Below are 25,194 nucleotides of genomic sequence, written 5' to 3' on the forward strand. Positions count from 1 at the left end.
TTTCTTTCCCAAGGATAAGCCACAATTTACCGTTTAAAAACTGCTAGATTTCTTTGTTGTAAATAACACTCAACTACACCTATACATGTATTTCTAGACAGATTCCTTAATTGTATCATTTAGGAATTGCATTTGGCTGCAAGTAACAGTCAACTTAAAAAAGAGAGTTGTTTCCCCTGCTTATCCAAAAATTTAGGGGTTGATGATTGCTGGCATAAGCCCATTTGTTCAATGATGTTTTCAAGTCTGAGGTGTTTGTGGATGCTTGCTATGTTAGCTTTGATATTGCTGACTTTCAGTTATCTTGTCTATATGGTGAGTGGGGTAGGGAGGAGGACAAAGGGAAAATGTCAAAGAAACGTATCTTAGGAAATCTTGGTTATGAATGGAGGAAACATTTTTCTTCTGGAGAATTGTGCCTAGTCTCATTGGCACATGGCCAAGCTGAACAGCAGGGAAGACAGTGAAAGTATTTTGTTTACTAGGTATTTTAGTTAAATTAGTTCCCCCTGAAAACAGACTTTGATACAGAAATTACATGCAGAAAGTTTATTGGGGTGTGATCTTGGGAGATAAACCTGTAAGGAAGGGAGGAAGGGAGGACTGAATAGAGGAAGAAACTAGCTTACGATGTGGTTGCAACTGGAAACTCACCTGATTTATTGGAGATTCTGGAATTCAGATGGCCTTTGGGAATTGTCACAAATTGAGGCAAGGAGGTTAAGCCTTTGTAGTAGTATTTCAGACTGTCATTGATTATGACTGACCACTGGAAGGGGCATTACCTTGGGGAAGGTAGTTTCCTGCAGCCAAGGGCAGTCCCTAGTGAGGGACTAAGCCATGTATGGTCAATAGCAGACTATCGAGTGCATCGATTCTGAAGAAAGGATCTGGTTGGAGCTCCACAGTATGCCCTAGAGTGGTAGAAAAGGCAAAAGAAAAGAGGAGTTGAGAGAATGCATTGAGTAAAGCAACTTTTCCACACTGACAATGTGTTTACTCTTTATAATTTAACTATGTTTCACAAAAATTTTACACTAAACACATTCATTTTAAAATCATTAAATTTTTGAATATTTAAAGTAAATATGTATATGTATCTGTGTGTGTGTGTGTGTGTGTGTGTGTGGTGTATGTAAAGAGTTCATCTATAGTGTGATAGACATTGTAGAAAATAAATCTTTCTTTTAATTACCCAGGAGTTTTACATGATTACAGTGATAAATTAAAAGTGACACAAAATTTATTAGGATCATTTTTACTTTCACATACATATTTAACCATAAAGTGACACACAGTATTAGAACGTTTCTGGTTCCAGATTATATTTTATTAAACTAGTTATGAACTCCCAAATCACAGTGATTTCTAAATAGATGCTTCAAACTTATTTTTTTTTTCTGGAGATTTGGAAAGAGTGGAGAGTTAGAAGGATTTGAATCTATATTATTGGGTAACACTCTAAGAGATATATATGACGTGTTATCACTAACCTGATGTATTTGAGGGCACAACTGTAAGTTGACAACGAGACCCTTGAGGTTAGTCATCTGCATGGCAAATGCTATAAGTAAAATATAAAATAAAGCAGAAAGAGTTCAGTCTTTGGATCCCAATATCCATACTGCCATTTCTTTTTTTAAATCATGCTGCTTCATATTTTAATAGAGCAACCCCCATTTTACCTGTATTTATTAACAGAGTGAAGATAAATCAGAATTATTTTACTGGACCTACTTAAAAAAATAGTGAACACTACATCAAAAACTAATGATGTACTGTATGTTGGCTAACTGAACATAATAAAAAAAATAATGACAGTCACTAGGATGCAAGTCTTGAAATAATAAATTATTTTTTCAACACTAGCTTAAACACTCACTGTAACTCATAATATTTAACTGGATAAGCAATTATAATTACTTGTTCTGTGGTTTAACTAATCCACCACTGCATTTGAGTCTTGCCCTTCAGGACTTCACAGCTCCCAAACGAGTGATTTCTGGTACACTTCCTGCATTATGACAAAATATGCTACTATTCAATTTACTAAACATAGCTGTAAAACTAGACCCTGGCTTACAGATTCTATTAGCAAAACAACAGGAAATGAATTATTCACCCAAAGAGAAAGCAGATAAATGTGATATCTTTAAAGTACAAGGAGAAAACATCCCATATTGTTCATATGTTTCACTTACCATAGAGACAGGGGAGTGGAAAAGTGTGAGGGAAACTTAGAATCTGGAAGATGGAAGGATTTGTGAGAGGGGAACAAAATTGTGAAGAGAATAAGGACTGAGGAGGAAAACATGATAGCTCAGAGCCCAGAAACCAATAAAGATAGTTCCACTGTGGTGCCTGGAGGTTCCAGAAAGGGCCAGCAGTGATGGTGGCAGTATATTGATTACGTGGAGAGTGAGGAGTTTAGTTTAAGAAAAGAGAACACAATAGGATGGGCATTGGAAAAGGAGGACTAGGTGTGGAAGATGAACGGAGGAAGGGAGGAGGGACTGACATTAGTCTGTTTATGGGAAAAGAGCAATAGATTTCAAAGTCCATTGCTGGAGGAAGGGGGGAAAATCTCTCCAATTGAAAAAACAGGTGGAATAGAATGAGCTGGGAGAGTGGAGATAAAGAATTGAGTTTGAGTTGATAGTGACCCTTAAAGATACCTGAAAAGGAAATTTAAAAGTCATTTGTGGAAAAGATTTCTAGTTCTTAATACTATAATTTCAGCATTTAAGGAAAAATTATGAACAAAGGTTACAAGAGAGATTTTGCTGAGCTAAAAACCTCTGCAGAGGAAGCCTACAATGGCATTACTTAGATTTCAGCTTTTTCTTGGAAATGTAAGAAGTGGCACAGGTGACAATCTTGTCTTGTTCCTCCACTGGTGGAGGTGATAATGAGTAATAAGGGTCCAAAGGGTAGGTTGCTGGAAGGAAGAGAAACTCTGCACCTGGACAAACAGTATAATTAGCCCTCAAGTAATTCAGTGATGGCTGTAGCTTTATGCAGGGAGGACAGCTGCCCATTAGTGTTAATTAATCAACAGGAGAGAGAGATACAAGGTGTGTGTGTTTTCCAAAGCTTCGCAGCCTGAGGCAGGAGGACTCCACGGTAGTCAGAGGCTGAAGGTGAAGTAGGACTCTAACTGCAGCAGTGAAAAATGGACTGGACTTTTATTTGGCATTCTGTGTTTCTTGTTGCTAAGCATCAAGGGCACTTTGTACTCTCCTTTTCGTCCAGGAGGGAGGCACTCATAAAGGTTACCATCTCATAGGTGAGAAAGCCCACCCTCTGCCCCCACCTATCTCTGACTTCTGGAACAAAACACACACTGAGTAAGGCCAGAACACTGTGGGATTTCTCTCTTCAGAGGCTGAGCCTGACAACATTTTGAAAGGCTCCAGGTGCGGTGCAAGCAAGCCAGCTTCCTGAAGCAGGGTCAAGAACTGGACTAGATGATGCAAAATGCCCTCCAACCCCTGCAGCTATGATTCAAGACCTTGAGGCGGTGCTGGTGAGGATCAAGCCCTGGCTCGTGGGGCCATGTGGAGCCATGGAGCTGATGTGCATGGGTCCACCTTCAGTGTAGCACTGCTTTCTTGAATTTGGTTCAAGTTTCGCATTACTGGAGATAAGAATTGAAAACGACAAAATGCATGGTCAATGTTGTCGTAAAGATAGAAATGTAATCACATAAAATTTAACTTTAAGATTTTGGGAGTAACATTTGTTTTCATTAGAACATTCACTATTTATTAAGTATCATTTTTTATTTTATTCAGAAATTTCTGATTTTTATTATCCAGAAATCTGATATTGGGATTTATGAAAACTATTGTCTCCTATTAATATGTGTCTTTGAATAAGGTAATTACATTCATAGTTTAAAAAACAATTCATTTGATATACAGAAAGTATCTTTCTTTAAGATTCTTTAAAATGATCCAGCTAGATTTTTTAAGGCTTCATTGCACTATTTCTTTACTCTGATGCCCGTCAGCAATTAGTGTTTTACTTATTTAGTATCTTGTTTTGTGTTTTTACATCCAAATCCTTGATTTCTTGAAGCTTGGGAACTATTATCTTCTGTTCTTCCTTGAGCGTCTAAAATAGGTCTAATAACATACACAATAAATATTTGTGGAATGTTATTGTTGTCTTTAGCCCTCTGTAAACACATTCATAATAATCTTCATAGAGAAGACAATGTGAAAAATATTTAATTGCAGTGTTGGCTTAAATGCATTCTATTTGACAGAGACTTTATGAGCACCATCGCTTGCAAAGTTGAGAACTATAAAGAGATTAAGGTGGTTTCTGTTGTCAGGATTTTACAATTCAACCTCGTTCAGATAGAATTAATACATAGGTTTGCTGTAATTAAGGAAAGTTAGTAAAACAAGGTCTCTCACTCCATTTCCCTCCTCCCTGCTAGAGCTATTGGGAACCATTAGTAATATCAAGAAATACTGCTAGGATTGAATGGCAAGTATTTTATCATTATCATGTCCTCTAATGGCATCCAGTACTCACATTATGAACCCAGCATTTCAGTGTGCTGCAGAGGTAGCAGGAGTAGCTAAGATCAAACATATAATAGCTCACTTGCTTGCCAAACTTAGAGGGACCTAGATCTTTGATTTTCTTTTCCTCCTTTATCACACTGTTTGGCTATACTTCACTATTTATTATGTAATTTATTTTTTTAAGATTTTATTTATTTGAGAGAGAGACAGACAGACAGAAATCATGAGTGGCGGGGAGGGGTAGGGGGAGAGGGAGAGAGGGAAGCAGACTCCCCGGGGAGCAGGGAGCCTAATGCCGGCTCATTCACAAGACCCTGAGATCATGACCTGAGCCAAAGGCATATGCTTACCCAACTGAGCCACCCAGGCGCCCCAGTATTATGTAATTTAAATCTAAAACCCATCTAAAAAGCCCTCACAGGATTTGGGGAACCCAAGGATAACAGGGTATGGAAACCATAGCGTTTAATAGTCATATACTGATTTGCATATTTTGTTGGGGCCTTCATACACACATATGCAGTCATACTTACCCCACTCCCTCTCCTCCATGCACATGTACACACACACACACCCTTACACATATTGTGTTCTTGCAATTTGTTTTACTCACTATGGGTCAATTATACTGAGAGATAAGAGTCTTTCCCCAGGATTGTAATTCAGTAATTAAGCTTATTTGCCTATTTCCTTCAATGTTAGAATTTAACTTTTGTCATAAGTAGATACCTACAAGGAAAAAAATCGTTGCATAAGTTATTGTTCTGATATCTTCCAAAATAAAAGCTGTCAGAGGATTGATTGCAAACTGTCACTCTACTAAGAGACTCCTTCCTTCATGAAAGTAAGGAATGTATCTAGGTGTGGATGTCTTGATTAGTTAGGGAATCAGGTGGTCTTGCTGTCTCATCCATATTTGCAAAGTCTGTATGATTCAATTAATTTTGCAGTGTATGACAACTTTGGTTTCCGTGATGACATTTGAATAGAGGGATATGTACAAAAAATGGTGGTTTGGGATTAAACTAACTAAAAACTTTATGTTGGCTTTAGCACATTCTGTCTGTCTTTAAGAAAATCAGTTCTCTTACTGCCACTTGAGATGTCAGGTCACTGGTCATAAAAATTACTTTGAAATTTGATGTCAATTTCATTGATAGTGAAGGCCAATTATAGTACTTTTTGACATCTGCTCTTTACACACTGATCCTATTAAAAACTTATTGGACCTGCATGCTTCATATTTATGCTTGACTCTCAGCAGCCAACAACGTATATCTCCAGTTCAGGAAACAACACTTGATCTTGTCTTTAATTTATAGTTTAGATTTGCATTGTCTCTTTGGTTGTTAAGTTGATTTTATTTGATGCTGTTTATTATATTACATTTACTTGACAGGTGGCACATACTTTTATCCTTTGGGTGATGATTCTGAGGTGAATAATAGCTTAATTCAGAGAGGGACCTTGAGGAAACTGTCTAGCTGGTTTTACCATTATAATTTACATTGTATATCAATATGGTGTATGTGTATTCATATACAGTTATATATTGTTTCAAAATAAAAGATGAGAAATATGTTTGGTAAAATGGGATCCTTAGAGCAGTATACATTGCTGACCTCAATTTAGGCTCTGGAACATACTTCAGATAATTTATTAGAAGTAGCACTCTAACAGCCAAAACTGCTTAAGTCCTGTGTGTGTTCATATGTTTGTGTGTGTGTGTTTTCATCTCATTCATTTCCTTTGTGATGACACATACTGACACAACTATTAATGCCTGTTTTTTAGAATAACATTGGCATATGTCTACTTAGACAAATGAATATTTTCATCTTTAATGACTCATTGGAGAGGAACAAGAAATTTGAATGAAAATTTGCATAGAATTGGAGGATGTGGGTAAAATAAGAAAAGAAAAAAACTTAGGACTTTTTTATAATCCCTTGATCACTGGAAGCATCACCTTGAATCTGTTGCAAACAAACTAACAAACACACAGACACATACGTGCACACACACACCATGCATAGAATACCTTTAGCTTCGAAACAAATGGAATTTTTATTTGTAGTTAAGGTCATTTTTGGGTGGTCTCAATTTGTCATTGGCAATGGGCTTTTATTCATTTAATATTTGCCATGATATTAAATAAACATGAGATAAAACCAGTGCCTAGGTCTCCCATTCAAATTACCATCAATATTTGTGAATCATCATTTTAATATAACACATAACAGCATCTGAAACAATAGACACTATTTTCTATCTAGCAGCACTTAGTCATTATATATCTGTATTTTCTGGAAAAGCTACTTTAAAATGGCTTTGGATCCTCAGATTTTGCAGTAATTGTCATGATTAATATGATCCTCTTGATTGGTATTAAAAGTTCAAATATAGGTAGAGAAATTTTATATTTTCTTCAAAATGAAATTTATTTTTTTGCTTAAAAATGATTCATCCTCATTATAAAAACTAAAATTATAAATTTATTATACATGTAAATATATATAAATATACTTTTTTTTTTTGATGGGCAGCAAAGCAAGGTTTATTGAGTGATAACAAAGTGATAGTCCACAGCTCCCGACGAGGGAGAGGACCGAGAGGGTTGCCCTATAAATTTTTAAAAGCGTGAAGAAGGAAAGTTGAAGTTATCTTGAGTCTTTCTTCTCAGAGGTAACCACAATTACCACTTTGGTGAACAACATTTTAGGTATACACTTTCATACACATACCCACACACACACACATCTTCTTTAACAAGAGTTCATGTTAGACATTCTGTTTTTACTTGTCAGTGGGATGTTTCCAATACATATAGAACTATTTCATCAATCATCCTTTTTGTTTTTAATTAGATAAATATGTAGTGAAAAAAAGATACGTGGAAAAAATTCAGGCACTATAGAAACATAAAATTAAAATAGAATGATTCTCTTTATAGCAATAGCAATCCCACTTTTTTCCCATACATAACTCATGTTAATCGTTGGGACTTATCACTGTAGACTTTATATTTTGCATTTATACATAATTGTAATACATAATTTTATTTAAATATGAACATTTTTTACATATATGCTACAATATTTTTTACTTAAATTATATATATTTGAGATATTTTGTTAGCAGAAAGGTTTTTTTTTACATTTTTTACAGAATCATATTATTACATAATGTAATTTATTCTCCATTGATAAGTATTTAGATTCCCCTTTTCACTTTTATAAGTAAAGTTGCAATGAACCTTCCTGTGGCTGTGTGTTTGTTCACATATGCAAGTATTTCTGAAGGACAGATTACATTAAATGGAATTGCTGCACTTTTGCATTTAAAATTTTTGTAGATGAGGCTATCCAGCTGTCTGGAAAGTTGACTATTTACCCTCTAATTACTTCCCTATGCCTTCAACAATACTGTAAAATATCAAAATTTTTAATTAGTGCTAAAATGACAAGGAAAAATATCACTCGCTTGTTTTAGTTGTATTTCCTGCTTAATAGATCAAAAGGTACATTGGGAATCTTTTAATGTATTTATTGTATTTCATATGTGAATTGTCTGTTTAAATATTTTGCCCACTTTTAATGCCCCTTTTTCCTTCTTGATGTTTAAGAATTATTTATGCCTTCAGGATGCTAATCTTGTTTGGGTTATACTATACCAAATACTTTTGTTCTATCTTTTGCATTTGACTTTATAAGTTTTCATTATTTTGAAATTTCAAAAATCTTTATGCAGTCATATATGCCAGTCTTTTACATACATTGAACTTCCCCACCTTCCCTCCAAGTAGTAGCCAATTGGGGTATCACCATTATTTTTTCCCATCGCTCCGAAAGGCTTTAAATTTCCAAGGGTTTTAATTACTCACTTACTATACTTTCCTTTATTCTTCTTTTTTGTCAATCATCTTTGCTAGCCTTTCACATATTCTTTCACATGTTAAAATTAAGCTAAGTTCCATTTAGATCTATTAAATTAATTGACAAATACAGGAAGAGTTGACATTTTATTTTTTAATATTGAGCATTCTCATTCAGGAATATGATATTTCTCCCCATTTATCCAGTTGTTCTTTTATGTCCTTAAGTAAAATTTAATACATATACACATATGCATACCATGATATGCACATAAGCATGTATATGATATGGTTGTACTATTTCTTTTCTCTTTTTTAAATTTAAATTCAATTAATTAACATGTAAATGTATTATTTGTTTCAGGGGTACAGGTCTGTGATTCATTAGTCTTATAAAATAGCCAGTGCTCATTACAACACATACCCTCCCCAATGTCCATCACCCACTTACCCCATCCCTCCACCCTTCTCCCCTCCAGCAACCCTCAGTTTGTTTCCTATGATTAAGAGTTTCTTATGGTTTTTCTCCCTCTCTGGTTTCATCTTGTTTCATTTTTTCCTCTCTTCCCCTATGATCCTCTGCATTGTTTCTTAAATCCACATATCAGTGAAATCATATGATAATTGTCTTTCTCTGGTTGACTTATTTTGCTTAGTATAATACCTTCTGGTTTCATCCATGTCCTTGCAAATGGTAAGATTTCATTTTTTGACGGCTATGTAATATTCCATTGTACACATATATGCCACATCTTCTTTATCCATTCATCTTTTGATGGACATCTGGGCTCTTTCCATAGTTTGGCTATTGTGGACATTGCTGTTATAAATATTGGGGTGCAGGTGCCCCTTTGGATCACTACATTCATATCTTTGGGGTAAATACCCAGTAGCGCAATTGCTGGGTCATAGGGTAGCTCTATTTTCAACTTTTTGAGGAACCTCTGTAATGTTTTCCAGAGTAACTGCACTAGCTTGCATTCCCACCAACAGTGTAGGAGGGTTCCCCTTTCTTGGCATCCTCACCAACATCTGTCATTTCCTGATTTATTAATTTTAGCCATTCTGACTGGTGTGAGATGCTATTTCATTGCAGTTTTGATTTGTATTTCTCTGATGCCAAGTGATGTTGAGACCTTTTTCATGTGTCTGTTGGCCATTTGGATATCTTCTTTGGAGAAATCTGTTCATGTCTTCTGCCCATTTCTTGATTGGATTATTTGTTCTTTGGGTGTTGAGTTTGATAAGTTCTTTATATATTTTGGATACTAGCCCTTTATGTCATTTGCAAATATCTTTTCCCATCTTGTTGGTTGTCTTGTGGTTTTGTCCACTGATTCCTTTGCTGTGCAAAAGCTTTTTATCTTGATGAAATCCCAATAGTTCCTTTTTGCCCTTGCTTCCCTTGCCTTTGGCGATGTTTCTAGGAAGAAGTTGCTGCAGCTGAGGTTGAAGAGGTTGCTGCCTGTGTTCTCCTCAAGGATTTTGATGGATTCCTGTCTCACATTGAGGTCTTTCATCCATTTTGAGTCTATTTTTGTGTGTGGTGTAAGGAAATGGTCCAGTTTCATTCTTCTGCCTGTGGCTGTCCAATCTTCCCAACGCCATTTGTTGAAGAGACTGTCTTTTTTCCATTGGATACTCTTTCCCGCTTTGTCAAAGATTAGTTGGCCATAGAGTTGAGGGTCCATTTCTGGCCTCTCTATTCTGTTCCATTGATCTATGTGTCTGTTTTTGTGCCAGTACCATACTGTCTTGATGATGATAGCTTTGTAATAGAGCTTGAAGTCCGGAATTGTGATGCCCCCAGTTTTGGTTTTCTTTTTCAACATTCCTCTGACTATTAGGGGTCTTTTCTGGTTCCATACAAATTTTAGAATTATTTGTTCCAGTTCTATGAAAAAAGTTGAGACTCCACCCCAAAACTGCTAAGACTCATACAGAATTCGGTAAAGTGGCAGGATATAAAATCGATGCACAGAAATCAGTTGCATTTCTATACACCAATGATGAGACAGAAGAAAGAGAAATTAAGAAGTCGATCCCATTTACAATTGCACCCCAAACTAGAAGATACCTATGAATAAACCTAACCAAAGAGGGAAAGGATCTGTACTCAAAAAAAAAAACAAAAAAAAAACTAAAGAATACTCATGAAAGAAATTGAGGAAGACACAAAGAAATGGAAAAACGTTCCATGTTCATGAATTGGAAGAACAAATATTGCTGAAATGTCTATGCTACCTAGAGCAATCTACACATTCAATGGTTGTACTATTTTTTAATAGGTATATATACCATGAAATTTATAACTTTAGTTGCTACTATGACAGATATTGGGCTACTAAAATTTTATTTTATTCTCACTGATGTATAGAAAAGTAATACATATATTCATCCTGCGTTAAGACATGTTACTAAATACTCAGTAGTGATAACAGCTTTTCAGAAAACTATCTCGCATTCTTTAGATAGGCAATTTTGTCACCCTCGGTTTAATATTTGCAGCTATCAGTTATTTCTTAGGTTCATTTACATTGACTAGAACCTTGAGTAAAATATTGATTAACCTCAGTGATAGTGGAAATGCTTATCTTAATCTTGAATTTTGGGAAGGATATTTGCAGTAAATTTCTGGAATTTGTTTCAGGTTAAGAATGGTTCCTTCTAGGGGTGCCTGGGTGGCTCAGTCGTTAAGCGTCTTCCTTCAGCTCAGGTCATGATCTCAGGGTCCTGGGATCGAGCCCCACATCAGGCTCCATGCTCGACGGGAAGCCTGCTTCTCCCTCTCCCGCTCCCCCTGCTTGTGTTCCCTCTCTTGCTGTGTCTCTCTCTGTCAAATAAATAAATAAAATCTTTAAAAAAAAAAAAAAGAATGGTTCCTTCTAGTCATAGCTCACTAAGATTTTTTTGTTTCTTTGTTTGTTTAGCTTTATTTTGCCTTAATAAGAATAGGCATAAAACTGTCATCAAATGCTTTTCTGAAATCTGTTGAAATATAGCAAAACAAGAGATTTTATAGTTAGATTTCCCAGTCATGAACCACTGGTTTATTCCTCAGATAAATCACATCGTCTTGCTGTATAATTTTTCTTTTTTTTACATAATTAGGTTTAAGTTGCTAATATTTTATTTATAAATTGCCTGATAGCTCTGCCCCTAATTCCTATCTAATGTTGTTATCAGGTTACATAATCACTAAAAGGCAATTATTGAAATGGGAGGAGACCTACAAATCAAATAATTAATCTGTTCCTCATCTTGCAGATGAATAACCAAAGACAGACAGATAAATTTTTAACACCAGCTAAAGTAATTCAGAGACAGGATTGTGTGATGTAAGATTCATAAAACTTGGGAGGTAGCTTGAGATGCAAAGTCTAAGAGAATATGAAGTTCCTTGGTAATAATTTGTTTTCTTGAAACACCCTGACTACACTTGCTTCTATGAGGTCCACTACCTTTAGCTTCCTGTCACTTAGAAACTAGAGTTTTATTCTCTCTTTCATGCGTTCCCGTAAATAGATTCTATTTCCTGAGATTTGTTTCTACTGTCTTTGGTTTCCCTTGCAGTTTCCAGCGCACAGCCCACATAAGAGGTGAATAATCAATATTTGTTACTTGATTAAAATTGTCCCCCTGCTTCTTGCCCTGCATTTCTATAGCACAATTCTATTAGTGAAATACTTTAGAAAACTTGTAATTCATGTTCATTTCTTGTTATTACAAAGAGCATCAGGGCAACACTGTTTCACCAGGACAAATAGAAAAGCTGGCTTGTTTAGCCTGAAGTCACTTGGATGCCAACACTGGGAGATCACAGACCCCCTTCTACACTTCTCAGGCTCAGTACCAGGCCTCTGAGTGAGGCTTGGCAGCAAACAAAGTGTGCATTATATTATGTCTGCAGGAGACCCTAAAGCTCCTGGGTTTGTTGATGGCAGTTATCATACCTCTTTCCATCTGCCACACTCACCAGCATTTGGGAGCCAGCTTGGGCCCTTTGAACAATTATTTTACTTGATTAAAAATAAATAAATTAAAAGCTAAGTTGGGAGCTCTTCCGTTGTTTCCAATTTGGTATCTTAAGTGAAAGTAAAACTTGAAAGAAACTGCCCCCCAAGCTTTGTTAAGTATGATGACCAGACTAGAAGAAAACTGTGTTACTTTTCTTTGAAGTCCAGCTATCTAAGCCTTTGTGGAATATTGAAAATGAATTTCAAAGGGAGATTTTATTCCCCTTTCTTGCTTGTCCTGAATTTCCACTGCTGTCTCCTTCCTCTATGTTCCATTTTTCATTCTCTCTTTGGGAACAATACATTCTCAAGCATGCTAATTTGTGCATTCATGCATTTATTCATTCATTGAAGATCTATTATTGTTTGGCTCTCATATATCAGGCCCGAGGAACTGAGGGCCTAATGATGAGCAAACACAGGTAAGGACTCTGCTCTTATAAAGCAGAGGAAATGGTCACTAATCAAATAATCCCTTCAGTGAATGTATAATCACAAACTGAGACTCATGCTGTGAAAGAAAAACCTGACTTGGATAGGGGGGATGTCTCCAGGGTAGATGGGTGATGAAGCATTGGTGAAAAACTGCTTAAGGAATTACTTTTGAGCAGATGGATATCTGATGGATAGCAGTTAAGCAGGCCTAAGGGATATAAGGGTGACAGTTAAGAAGGAGGAGGAGACTATTACAGGCTAAAGAAAATGGCATGTGCAAATATCCTGTGGCAGAAGGAAGTATGGGTAACTGAAAGTGGGTTTAATACCTGAAACAAAGAGAAAAAAAGAACTATGCATGATGAGGGTGGGGAGCTAGAAAAGAAGATGTTTCAGGAGATGTTTGAGAGGTGAAATAAAAAGAAATGGATAGATATGGGAATGGGAGAGTGAATATTGTCCAGGTAGTTTCTAGTTCTCTGCTTTGAGTTGTAGGATACATGAGGCTACCTCACCACCTACACAGTTCCCTGACCACATAGGGTAGTTTGACCATCAACATTCCACTCCAACATTCTAAGAATGACCCTTCATGTGGCTGAATCAATGGACAACTTCAGGGATTACTTACTTGACTTCTCAGTATTTGATCATTGAGATCACCTTCTTGAAAATTTCTCTTCTTCCAGCCTCTATAGCATCAAAGTATTGTGGGTAACCTTCTCTATCCCTGAACACTTTTCTAAGATTCATGGTAGAATTGGCCTCTTCTAGCAGCCTAATAAATATTGGTGTCTCAGGTACCTTTCTAAGAATATTTGCTCTCTACACAATCACATCCTATTACCGTTGATAAATTGGTGACTCTAAAATTCTATCTCAGTCTTGAAAGTCTTTACACAGGAGTTGCATGACCATCTGTCAGAGAGAAAAGTGAATGAAAATGAGAGAGTGACCTTTATCCCCCACTGAGAGCTAGGATACACAGTGACATGATATTACAATTAACGATGTGAACTATGTATAAACAATGAATGTGTGGCAATGGAAATCTCATCAAACATCAAAGTTTGCTTCATGTTCTTGAGAAATCCTATCACAGGTAAATAGCTGTGTGAGAATTCCATAGTGACAGACTGAATGATGTGTGATGAACAGCTGTCCAAATAGTGAGTTCATTCCCAGTAACAATAGCATTTCAGTTGTCTAAAATGACTGAGAGGACAACTACTACTGCTGAGATTTCAAATAAAACTTGATATTAGAATGTTGAAATATAGCATGCTCTGGTATTCAATACTTTTTTAAAAAATAGTTTTACTTATTTGAGAGAGAGAGTGAGCACAAGCAGAGGGAGGGACAGAGGGACAAGCAGACTCCCTGCTGAGTGTGGAGCCTAATGTGGGGCTTGATCCCAGGACCCTGGGATCATGACTTGAGCTGAAGTCAGATGCTTAATGGACTGAGCCACCCAGGTGCCCCTCTGGTATTCAATACTTTTAAAATGCAGTCTCTTTACCAGATCAGAACAAAGCAATGATGAAAAGCAGAGTTGAACAGATAGCATAGTAGACTGAAAAGTCATTGAGAATACCTCAAATTCCCAAGTATCTTTTTTAATAACAGTCTTTGGCTCTATCATTAGTGAGTCATTTTTTTGGGGTCAAACATGGTCATCTCCTTCACCTTGATAGAAAGTGTGGGACAGAACTAGCCTAACTGGTAGGGTTCTACAAGGCCAGATTCCAAAGTAGAGCATTTCTTTCTTTCTATTTATTTATTTATTTATTTATTTATTTATTTATTTATTTATTTATTTATTTATATTTAAATTCAATTAGCCAACGTATAGTACATCACTAGTTTTTGATATAATGTTCAATGATTCATTTCTCATTTAAGACCATAGGTTAGGGAGTGAAGGGTACTATGTTCCTTTTTTTTTTAAGATTTTATTTATTTATTTGAAAGAGAGAGAGAGTGAATAAGAGGGAGGTGGAGAGAGAATCTGAAGCAGACTCCACACTGAGCATGACCAACCTGGGGCTCGGTCCCACAATTGCAAGATCATGACCTAAGCCAAAACCAAGAGTCAAGCACTTAACCAACTGAACCACCCAGGAGCCCTGGGCACCGTGTTCTATGCCATGTGAAAGCTAGAACCAAAGTTCGGTAAATAGAAAGAATGACAGGAACATACAAAATTGATATGCAAAACTTGAATTAGGAGCCAGAAAGAGAAGAATAAACATCTACAGCATGATAACAAATGTTAATTAGTTTAGGAATCATCTGACCAGGCTTTGTTGTCTACAATTTTTTTTTTTAACAATCCAGATAGAGTAGTACATTTAGTCACATTTGAAAGGTCTAGAATGGACATACATCTTAGAGGCAGAAGGACTGGTGAGAAGGAGAGAGGTTCACATGAAAGGCAATGATGTAAAATACATACATAAATAAAATCATTCTTGGTAACATGACATGTTGCTGTTTAAAGATTTTTTAATTTATCTTTTACAATTATTAGATACAGTATCAGTAATGATTTTAATGATATAGTTTATTTTTTAAAGATTTATTTATTTGAGAGAGAGAGAGGGCAAGAGCAGAGGAAGGGACAGAGGGAGGGGTGGGGATCAATCCCACAACTCCAATATCATGACCAGAGCCAAAACCAAGAGTCAGATGCCCAACCAACTGAGCCACCCAGGTGCCCCAGTTTAATTTTTTATAAAAATGAAAGAATATTGTGTCCTGGCCTTTTTCTTTTAACAAACTTATGAATTTACCTGAGTACCTTTGGTCCCATTTATTTAGGATAATTTAGACTGATCTTCATGGACTTGGTTAAGAATGTAGTACAATATCAATAAAAATTATTTCAATGAAGGAACTTTTGTCAATACTTTTAATTCAGGGGTGGCATAAAAGAGCACACACAGCTCTACTTAAGTCTCCCTGTCATTGGATGGTTTGAGTTTGTTTCTTCTCCCTGTTTGATTTTGTTTTCCTATCTATACAATAGAGGATTAGAGAATAAGATTCAGAATTCACAAATTGTTGACCTATGAACTGAAGCCAACAGACTGTTCCTGTGGTCAAGGAAATGTTGTTGTTTGCTTTTCATCTTGTTTTAAAGAGTTCTAATGCCTTTAGGGAGGGCATACACACTCACATTTGCCTGGGCACCTACCAACCCACCCAACCACTGAGTTATATCAAGATTCTATATAATTTCTTCATGAGTCCTGAAAATGCTTCAGTTTATCTCTCAGATTAGACATTTTGTCAAATTTCTTTAGGCTCCCATAAGGTTTTAATTCTGTAAAACCTCTTAAGAGACTAACTGCTCTATCCCACCATGCATTGGTAGAGAGATAGGTGAACTAGAAGGAAATTCATACATGGTGAAGCCTACCTGGTAGCATCAGGCCATCTCCATGCACTATCTCATTTAATCAAAGCACTCCAGTGACATAGGTATTATCATACCCATTTTTCAGGTTAGAAAATAAGCTAAGAGAAGCTAACACTTTGCCCATGGTCAAATGCTTATTAATTGTGGAAATCAGGTTCAAGCCTGTTTTGTCTCTAGGTTCAAGATCTATTTGTTTCTAAAAACTTCCTATGCCCTAATTTCTCTTAGTGGGAAGAAACTTTCCAAAAGGATCATCTTGAAAAATGAAGGTTTACACAGACTTTGAAATGTTGTCAAAGTTAGATATACAAAGGATCTCAGATGTCCAAATATCTCAAACAGTTTTACAAAATATTTTATTTGCATTTTGCTTTCTTTGATTAGTAGGGAGTTGCCTTCATGCTGTGCTTAGAAACATAACTGGCTTCCTAAAAAGCCACACAGAATTTAGGAATATTGTTAGAAGAAATTTAGCTTTCATTTACATATTGATGCAGCTATGGAAAATATATCACAAGTCACTCAAATTAGAAATGTAAAGAGATTTTATTTCTATCACTTTTTTTTCATTTTTCCACAGAATACTAGCTATCTCATAAATTCAAATTTGTTTGTATATAATATCACTAAAATTCTACTTGCCATAACCTGGAAATAGTACTTGATTATTTAGAAAATTTATCTGACATAAAACAGTTCTGGTAAGGATAATTTCAAGTCTGTCTGAATAAAGGAGGACAGAGTGTTAGGATGATTATTAATTGAGTAGAAAACATTTAGCTGTGCTGCATTTTCAATTGAGAATTTTCTAAAACTTTACTCTACTCATGTAAACAGAACTTTCATGATTAGGATGATTTCCACATTACGTTAGTCACTGAATTGGCTTACAATAAACATGGTGTCCAGCAAATGTCCAGTACCAAGAATGTCTGTTTTTAAAAGGGGAAAAAAAAGAGAAAGATGATAAAATTAAAAAATAAAGAAAAGGGTATTTGGGGCATGTTTTTGTAATTTTTAGACTTTGGATTAACCAGCATTCATCTGATTTGACCAGAAGATTGAGCCAATAATTTCTAATTTTTAAAATTTTACTTAAAAGAAACAGTGCTCAAATTTATAGATAGAGATTTTCTTCAGTGCAGTGCAAATTATTAGAAGACATGTCAAAGTGATTAGATTGCTGAATCATACTTTCTGTGAGTGGGGCTTGGAGGTGGGAAGGCGTGCAGAAACTACTGCCCTTTTCAAATAATTCACAGGTGTGCTAATTGTACATCAGATATGAAAGTTGAAGCATTGTGACCTTCAAGCCAACAAAAGCCCTTTCAAGGAAGCCATTTTCATATACATTCATAGAGTGAAAATGCCCTTCCACAGTTAAATAATGTATGGCTTTTATTTCATTATATGTAAATGCAAATCAAGGAATTGTTTCATGGTTCACATATTAAAAGTAATGTTACTAAAAAGCAGACTATAAATCCACTTAAGTTACATTTTGTGGTACTCTACAGTTGGGATCCAAGGATATGTTTGTTGTCTGCTTCTATCGTGTGCAGCTAAAGTGTGGTTTTCTGCAACTGAATGTATTTTGGATTTGAGTAGTAAAAACCTGCAATGTGTTGAAGTATGTAATAACCAACAGAGACGTTAGGAAGGTAAGAAAAATGATAGAAAAGCTATTTCCTTGCAGTGATGAAGACAGTGACGTAACTTGTAGATCAGAGGAAACATTGCAGCGGGACACACTCAGCTGCTAGCAAGAACAATGTTGAGTAAGGGTGAGGGTCAAAGGAAGGGCAAGGAATCCCATACTCTTTCTTATGGCTCTTTCATGGTATAAATAAAGTATTTATAAATACTAGGTTTAGGTAATGGACCTTAATGTGATTATTTAAAAGAGCACCCATTTCACTGGAAAACAGTGCAAGTTTCAAAAGGAGTAATGTATAAGGGAATTTACGTGTTACTAATGCTTGAATCAAATTGACTGCTGGAATGTCAAACAGTGCCCATGAAGTTGGAGTAGAAAAGCAAGAACAGGAAGAAGAAATTAATTATCTTGTATTTGTCCAGCTTTGTAATATATTTGATGCTGGATAAAACATGAGTAAAGATATCATCAGGCTTAATGCAACTTAAGTATACATGATAGACTGCCGGGGAATGAAAAAATAATAAAACAATTACAAACTTAAAAAAATCATAATTGTATGAGATTCCAAGAAACTGTTAACATTCAATCCAAAGATAAACTTTTTTTTTCCAGTCCTCTAGGAAACCATAATAGCATCTTATTATGGGTTAGATATTGATACCAAGAGACCGGAGAGGGTTGACTGATTCACTCATCTGTCTTCCTTTTTGTTTTAAAGAATTTTCTAGAGCCCTTGGTTGTTAATTACATGTTAATAGATTCTCTGAGTACTTCCATAAAACAGATAGCAGTAACATTTATTTATTTATTTATTTATTCATTTATTTTTAAATATTTTATTTATTTATTTATTTGAGAGAGAGAATGAGAATGAGAGAGAGAGAACATGAGATGGGGGAGGGTCAGAGGGAGAAGTAGACTCCCCGCTGAGCAGGGAGCTTGATGCGGGACTCGATCCTGAGCCGAAGGCAGTCGCTTAACCAACTGAGCCACCTAGGCACCCGATAGCAGTAACATTTATGAGAAAGCTGTTGTTTATCGCTGAGATTTTTCAATGAGTATGTACATGCTCTAACTTATTTAGGATAACAAATGTTTCTGCATTTCCTTAGTAATCTGAAATAATTTCCGTTATTTTGGATTGTATTTAAGGTGGCAAATCTTGCTTGTTCCATGTCAACAAATGAAGATGGAATTAAAATTGTCAAAATTGCGGCCAATCACCTAGAAACCTTGTGTCCACAGGTATGATAACTAAGTTGCTGTCTCTTCCATTAAACTAAGTATAAAAATTATATATAATACTTTGGACCTTTATATATATATGAAAATATATGAAGATATTTATTTTAAACACAGAAGATGACTTGTCCTAAGATCATGGTTTATTCTTTACTAAGCACCAAGTTCTTTACTTAGCACCTGGTTTTTATAACATTCCCTAAGGGACCATATCAGAATTTTGTGAGAGAAAGGTACAGGGTGAAATCAAAGCAGGGCTTTGTCCAACGATTTTATTTTTAGTCATTAATTTTGAAATCTCAGAATATGAAAGGAATGACTTCTTTTCCCCTCTTTTATTCAAAGAAGACATGCGTTTGAAAAAAGCCAAGAAATGTTTTCTTGTCTGCAATTCAGAAGTTTTCATTTGTTTGTTTGTTATCTGAAAAGCAACATATTTTTAGGGAATTATTTCAGGATAGTGTCTTGAACCATGAATCGGTATACACCTAAGGGCAATCTTAAACACCTTGTCTTAGAATAATCAAGAGATAATATGGATAATTAATTCATCTTAAAGATCACAAATGTTGTAAGGATGTGAAATATAACAATGATTAGAGATTTCAAGTCTCTGGATATCTGCTGAGATTCTCATCTTTCTAAAAGTGGTGTAAGTGTTAAATTCTTGATTTCCCTTACTGATAATTTCATCTCAAAGAATATTGAGGAAACAGTAAGGGAGACTCCTCCTTTGGACTTAATGGTGATTAACAAGTAAAAACTGGCTGGAGAAGTGGGGTCCAGAAGACGGGCAACTGAGATCTCACAACTGATGACAGTTTTCTGTGTGATCTCACAAGTATTCTATTCTCACAGAATACTGCTGTGGGGTCTCTAAAGTGGTTGAATCATTAATATTCCCCTCTGCGGTCAAGGAGAATTTGCATTTCTCTCTACTATGGATTGCATTTGATACTGTCACCTTTTAAAATGTCTTTTGAATCTGAAGAGTATTAAATATATATCATTGGTTTTAATTTATAATTTTCTGATTACTAAAGGGAACATTTTTCAAATGTTTGTTAACCATTTGGTTTTCTAATTCTGTGAATTGCCTAAATCCTTTGCTACTTTTAGTTAGGTTGTCTTTTTTTTTTAATTACATTGCTTAGGTTTTTTAATTTTATTTTATTGTTATGTTAATCACCATACATGACATCATTAGTTTTTGATGTAGTGTTCCATGATTCATTGTTTACATATAACACCCTGTGCGCCATTCAGTACTTGCCCTCTTTAATACCCATCACCAGGCTAACCCATCCCCCCAACCCCCTCCCCTCTAGATTGTTTAGGTTTTAAAAAATATCTTCTGTTGACTATAGCTTTTCTTTTAACTTTTAAAAAAATATTTTGATCACTGAAGATTTTAGGAATTTTAATGATCCATCTTTTAATTCCTTCAATAGATATTTATTGAGCATCTACCCTGTATAATGATTTGTTGGTTTGTGCCTTGTTAAGAAATTCTCCCAACAAAAATATTACATAGTTTTCACATTTTCTTTAAAAAAAGGCAGAAGCATTTTTTTTTTAAATTTATTTGACAGAGAGAGAGATAGTAAGAGCAGGAACACAAGCAGGGGGAGTGGGAGAGGGAGGAGCAGGCTTTCTCCCGAGCAGGGAGCCCGATGCGGGGCTCAATCCCAGGACCCTGGGATCGTGACCTGAGCCGAAGGCAGATGCTCAACGACTGAGCCACCCAGGCACCCCAAAAAAGGCTGAAGTATTATTTAACATTTAGATCTTTACTTCGTCTAAATTTATTTTTATGTCTAACTGAGGTAGGGATTTTTTTTTACAGTACTAACCATTGGGCAACCATCATGTATTAAATAGTTGATCCTTTCCCAATTAATGTAAAATGCTATCATTATTTCACACACGCACACACTTTTTAAAACATTGTTTTATATATATTTGTATACACATATATGTATATACTATACATATTTGTAATACATGCATACATCTACATGTTTTATAAAATGCATTATACATGTATAATACATATATAACAAATGTGTAATTTATTTACTAGTATTCCATATGTAAATATAGATTGATAGGTAAATTAAAATACATTCCAGGGGTGCCTGGGTGGCTCAGTCATTAAGCGTCTGCTTTTGGCTCAGGTCATGATCCCAGGGTCCTGGGATCGGGTCCTGCATCTGACTCTCAGCTCAGCGGGAAGCCTGCTTCTCCCTCTCCCTCTCCCACTCCCTCTGCTTGTGTTCCCTCTCTCACTATGTCCCTATCTGTCCAATAAATAAATAAAATCTTAAAAAAAATACATTTCAAAGTAGACAAGCTTCTGGGCTCTCATTTATTTATTTATTTATTTTATTATTAACATATAACGTATTATTTGTTTCAGGGGTATAGGTCTGTGATTCATCAGTCTTACACAATACACAGCGCTCACCACAACATACCCTCCCCAATGTCCATCACCCAGTCACCCCATTCCAGCAACCCTCAGTTTATTTCCTGAGATTAAGAGTCTCTTATGGTTTGTCTCCCTCTCTGGTTTCCTCTTGTTTCATTTTTTCCTCTCTTCCCCTATGATAATCTACCTTGTTTCTCAAATTCCACATATCAGTGAGATCATATGATAATTGTCTTTCTCTGATTGACTTATTTTGTGTAGCATAATAACCTCTAGTTCCATCCACATTGCTGCAAATGGCAAGATTTCATTTTTTTGATGGCTGCATAATATTCCATACACACACACACACACACACACACACACACACACACACACCACATCTTTTTTATCCATTCATCTTTTGGTGGACATCTGGGCTCTTTCCATAGTTTGGCTATTGTGGACATTGCTGTTATAAACATTGGGGTGCAGGTGCCCCTTTAGATTACTACATTTGTATCTTTGGGGTAAATACCCAGTAGTGCAATTGCTGGATCGTAGGATAGCTCTATATTCTGGACTCTCTATTCTATTCCGCTGGGTCTATTTCTTTATACCTGCATCAGTATTGCAGTGTCTTAGTTATGATTTTATACTAAATCTGATATCTCTAGGCAAATTGGCTCACCTTGTGATTTTTTTTTTGTTATTGGTGGTGGTTTTTTGTTTATTTGTTTAGTTATTTGTTTATTGCTCTTACTTTATGCTTGTTCATATAACTTTCAAGATCAACTTGTCAAGTTCCATGAAAGTACATTAGAATTTTTATTGAAATTGTTAAAATATCTTGAATTTTAGATTATTTTAGTAATAATGGCTCTTCAAGATACTGAGTCTTTCCATTAATAAATGTTTTATTAGTAAATGTTATTTTAAATGCTTTATGTATCTCCATAATCAATCTTTTTTTTTAAATGTCCTTCAGGGGCTCTTTAGATTTTTATTATTTAGTACAATAAATTCCATGACTACATGCTGATGGCTTCCAAAATTTTCTCTCCAGGACAGATCTCTCCCCTAAAGATCACACTCAGATATAATATAGTCTTGACATTTGCACTTTGACCTCTAGAAGACATCTAAAACTTTAGCCAAAATGGAACTCCTGATTGTTCCATTCCCATCTCGTTCTGCTACTTCTTCAGTCTTACTGATTTTAGTTAATGGCATGGCTATTTGCCTGGTTGCTCTTGGGAAAAACCTGGAAGTTTTTCTTTCTTCATTCAGTAAATATTTATTGAACATATACTATGTGGTAGGTATTCTTTAGGTATCTGGAGGGTAAATAGTAAAGAAAACAAACATGAAAATCCTTGTTCTTGTGAAGTTTATATTCTAATGATATCTAATGGCTGTTTTCCTATTGAAGCCATTAACTAGTCCTATCAATTTCATCAAAAATATTTATCTGGAATCTATATACTTTTCTCCAGCTTATCTGTCAGCATCTCAGCCTATAACACCATCTATATGGTTTCCATGCTTATTATACTTATATCTCTTTAACCTACTTTCTATCTAAAAACTGAAGTAAATTTTAAAGATGTTTATAAAAGCAATTGCTTTTCATAGCTTTTACAGTAAAATTCAAACATTTTTTATGTCTTATTCAGACTTATATAAACTTCCTACTGCCTGACTTCCAGCCCCACCTTGAATTATTTCCCTTTTCACTCATTAGGTCTCTGCATATCGGCCTTTCTATTTCTAGAATACAGTACATTCCTTCCCATCTGAGGGAGTTTGCACATGATAATTTCCCAGTGCTTTTTTTCCCATATGGCCAGCTCCTTTTATGTTCGTTTTGTAAGGATTCAGCTCAAATATCATCTTCTCTCTTTTTTTTTTAAAGATTTTATTTATTTACTTGAGAGAGAGAATGAGAGATAGAGAGCATGAGAGGGAAGAGGGTCAGAGGGAGAAGCAGACTCCCTGCCGAGCAGGGAGCCCAATGTGGGACTCGATCCCGTGGCTCCAGGATCATGACCTGAGCCGAAGGCAGTCGCTTAACCAACTGAGCCACCCAGGCGCCCTCAAATATCATCTTCTCAGAGATCAATCTTCCTAAGTACTCCTCCAGCTTATACCCCATTATGTCACCATATTTATTTATTTTAGAGTCTCTATCACAACCTGAAATTATATTTTATATTATTTTTTTACTTTCATTATACATTTTCCACACTCAAACATAAAGTTCATGAAGGCAATGATTTAGTCTTCCTTTTCACTACTTATAGCCCCGTAGCTAGCAGATATGCAGCATATATATGCAGCATATAAATGATGGTATCTAGAATGATAAATCATTCTATATTTATAAAGGGCAGCAAGGTTTTTGACGACACCTTTTGTGAAACTTTTCCTAAGATGGTGTGTATTCTTTTTGACAACATGGAAAAAAATGACAGTATAATTAGTTTGAGTTGTAGCTCATGAAAAAAGTCCTAAAATGGCTGACTAATGTATAGTTGCTAACCAGGGGTGAGCTCTGTGCTAGTGGGCTTCAGCGATCTACTCTTGGTTTAGTTCATTTCAGTGCTCTCCTAATGATTTGGATAAGACTATAAAAATAATATTCTTAAAATTTTCAGTTAAAAATATGAGAATAAAGGGCATATATTAGCTGAAAGACTCTAGTCACAAAGAATTTGGATATTCTAGAATATGAACTAAATCTCAGTATCCAGTTGAAATGTAATAAGTATAAATACTAAACCATATATAATGGGCACTATGAAACAAATTACAAAATATAGAATGGAAGAGTTATGGCTTTGCAAAATTTACCCTCCCCAAAGCTAAGAGATTTTAGTTGATAGTAATCTTAATGTGAATCAACAGTGCAGTATGGCTGTCAGGAAAAACCTAATGATTTAACATCTTTTCATCAAAGAATAAGTTCTAAAACTTACTCTCAACCTTCTCTATATTTCAAAATTATTCTTTAAACTGTACATATTTTAATTTAGTGCATCCTAAAATTCAGAATTAGTGGGTCTGGAGTGTAACCCAATTGTGTGTGTGTGTGTGTGTGTGTGTGTGTGTGTGTGTGTGTGTGTCTATCTGTGTTAGAGCCCATCTGTGTAAGCTCTACTTTTGCACATACATTTAGGTTCACTTATTTGACTTCCAGCAATTTATGGTATAGCTATATATATATATATATGCACATGCACAGAAGTCTAGTAAGGTTTTTATGCAGCTTGACTTATAATAACAAAAGCTGGAACTGACCTACATGCCTGTTAGCAGAGAGTGTTAAGAACTGTGTCAAGTAGTAAGTCAGCTCAATATATGTTTTGGTATGGAAGATACCCAAGATAAGTAAAAAAGGCAAATTTCAAATGAGTATGTATATTCCATTTATGTGCAAAAAAAAAAGGAGCTAGATTGAGCCATATGTTTGTGTAGTCATAGGAAAATTTTCAAAAAGTTTCTCATGAGAATTTTAATAGTAGTTAGTTCCAGGAAAGTGAGACCGGAGACAAGGAACAAGGAGGTTAGTTTTATAGTTCATTTTATCTCTTTTAGA

At 35.4% G+C, this 25,194-nt stretch overlaps 1 protein-coding gene across 3 annotated transcripts in view; it reads left to right on the top strand.

Moving 5' to 3' along the window:
* Positions 1 to 25,194, top strand: part of CTNNA3 (catenin alpha 3) — a 2,007,818-nt gene that overhangs the window by 1,264,572 nt on the left and 718,052 nt on the right. For all 3 annotated transcript variants that reach the window (XM_073878933.1, XM_073878931.1, XM_073878932.1), the window contains one exon: positions 19,097 to 19,189. In XM_073878933.1, the coding sequence (XP_073735034.1) occupies positions 19,097 to 19,189 (93 nt within the window). The remainder of the gene's footprint in view (positions 1 to 19,096; positions 19,190 to 25,194) is intronic.

This window comes from Callorhinus ursinus, unplaced genomic scaffold (genome assembly GCF_003265705.2).
Source record: "Callorhinus ursinus isolate GAN/ISIS: 27379988/994484 unplaced genomic scaffold, GSC_fseal_2.0 scaffold31, whole genome shotgun sequence".
In the NCBI taxonomy this organism is placed as follows: domain Eukaryota; kingdom Metazoa; phylum Chordata; class Mammalia; order Carnivora; family Otariidae; genus Callorhinus; species Callorhinus ursinus.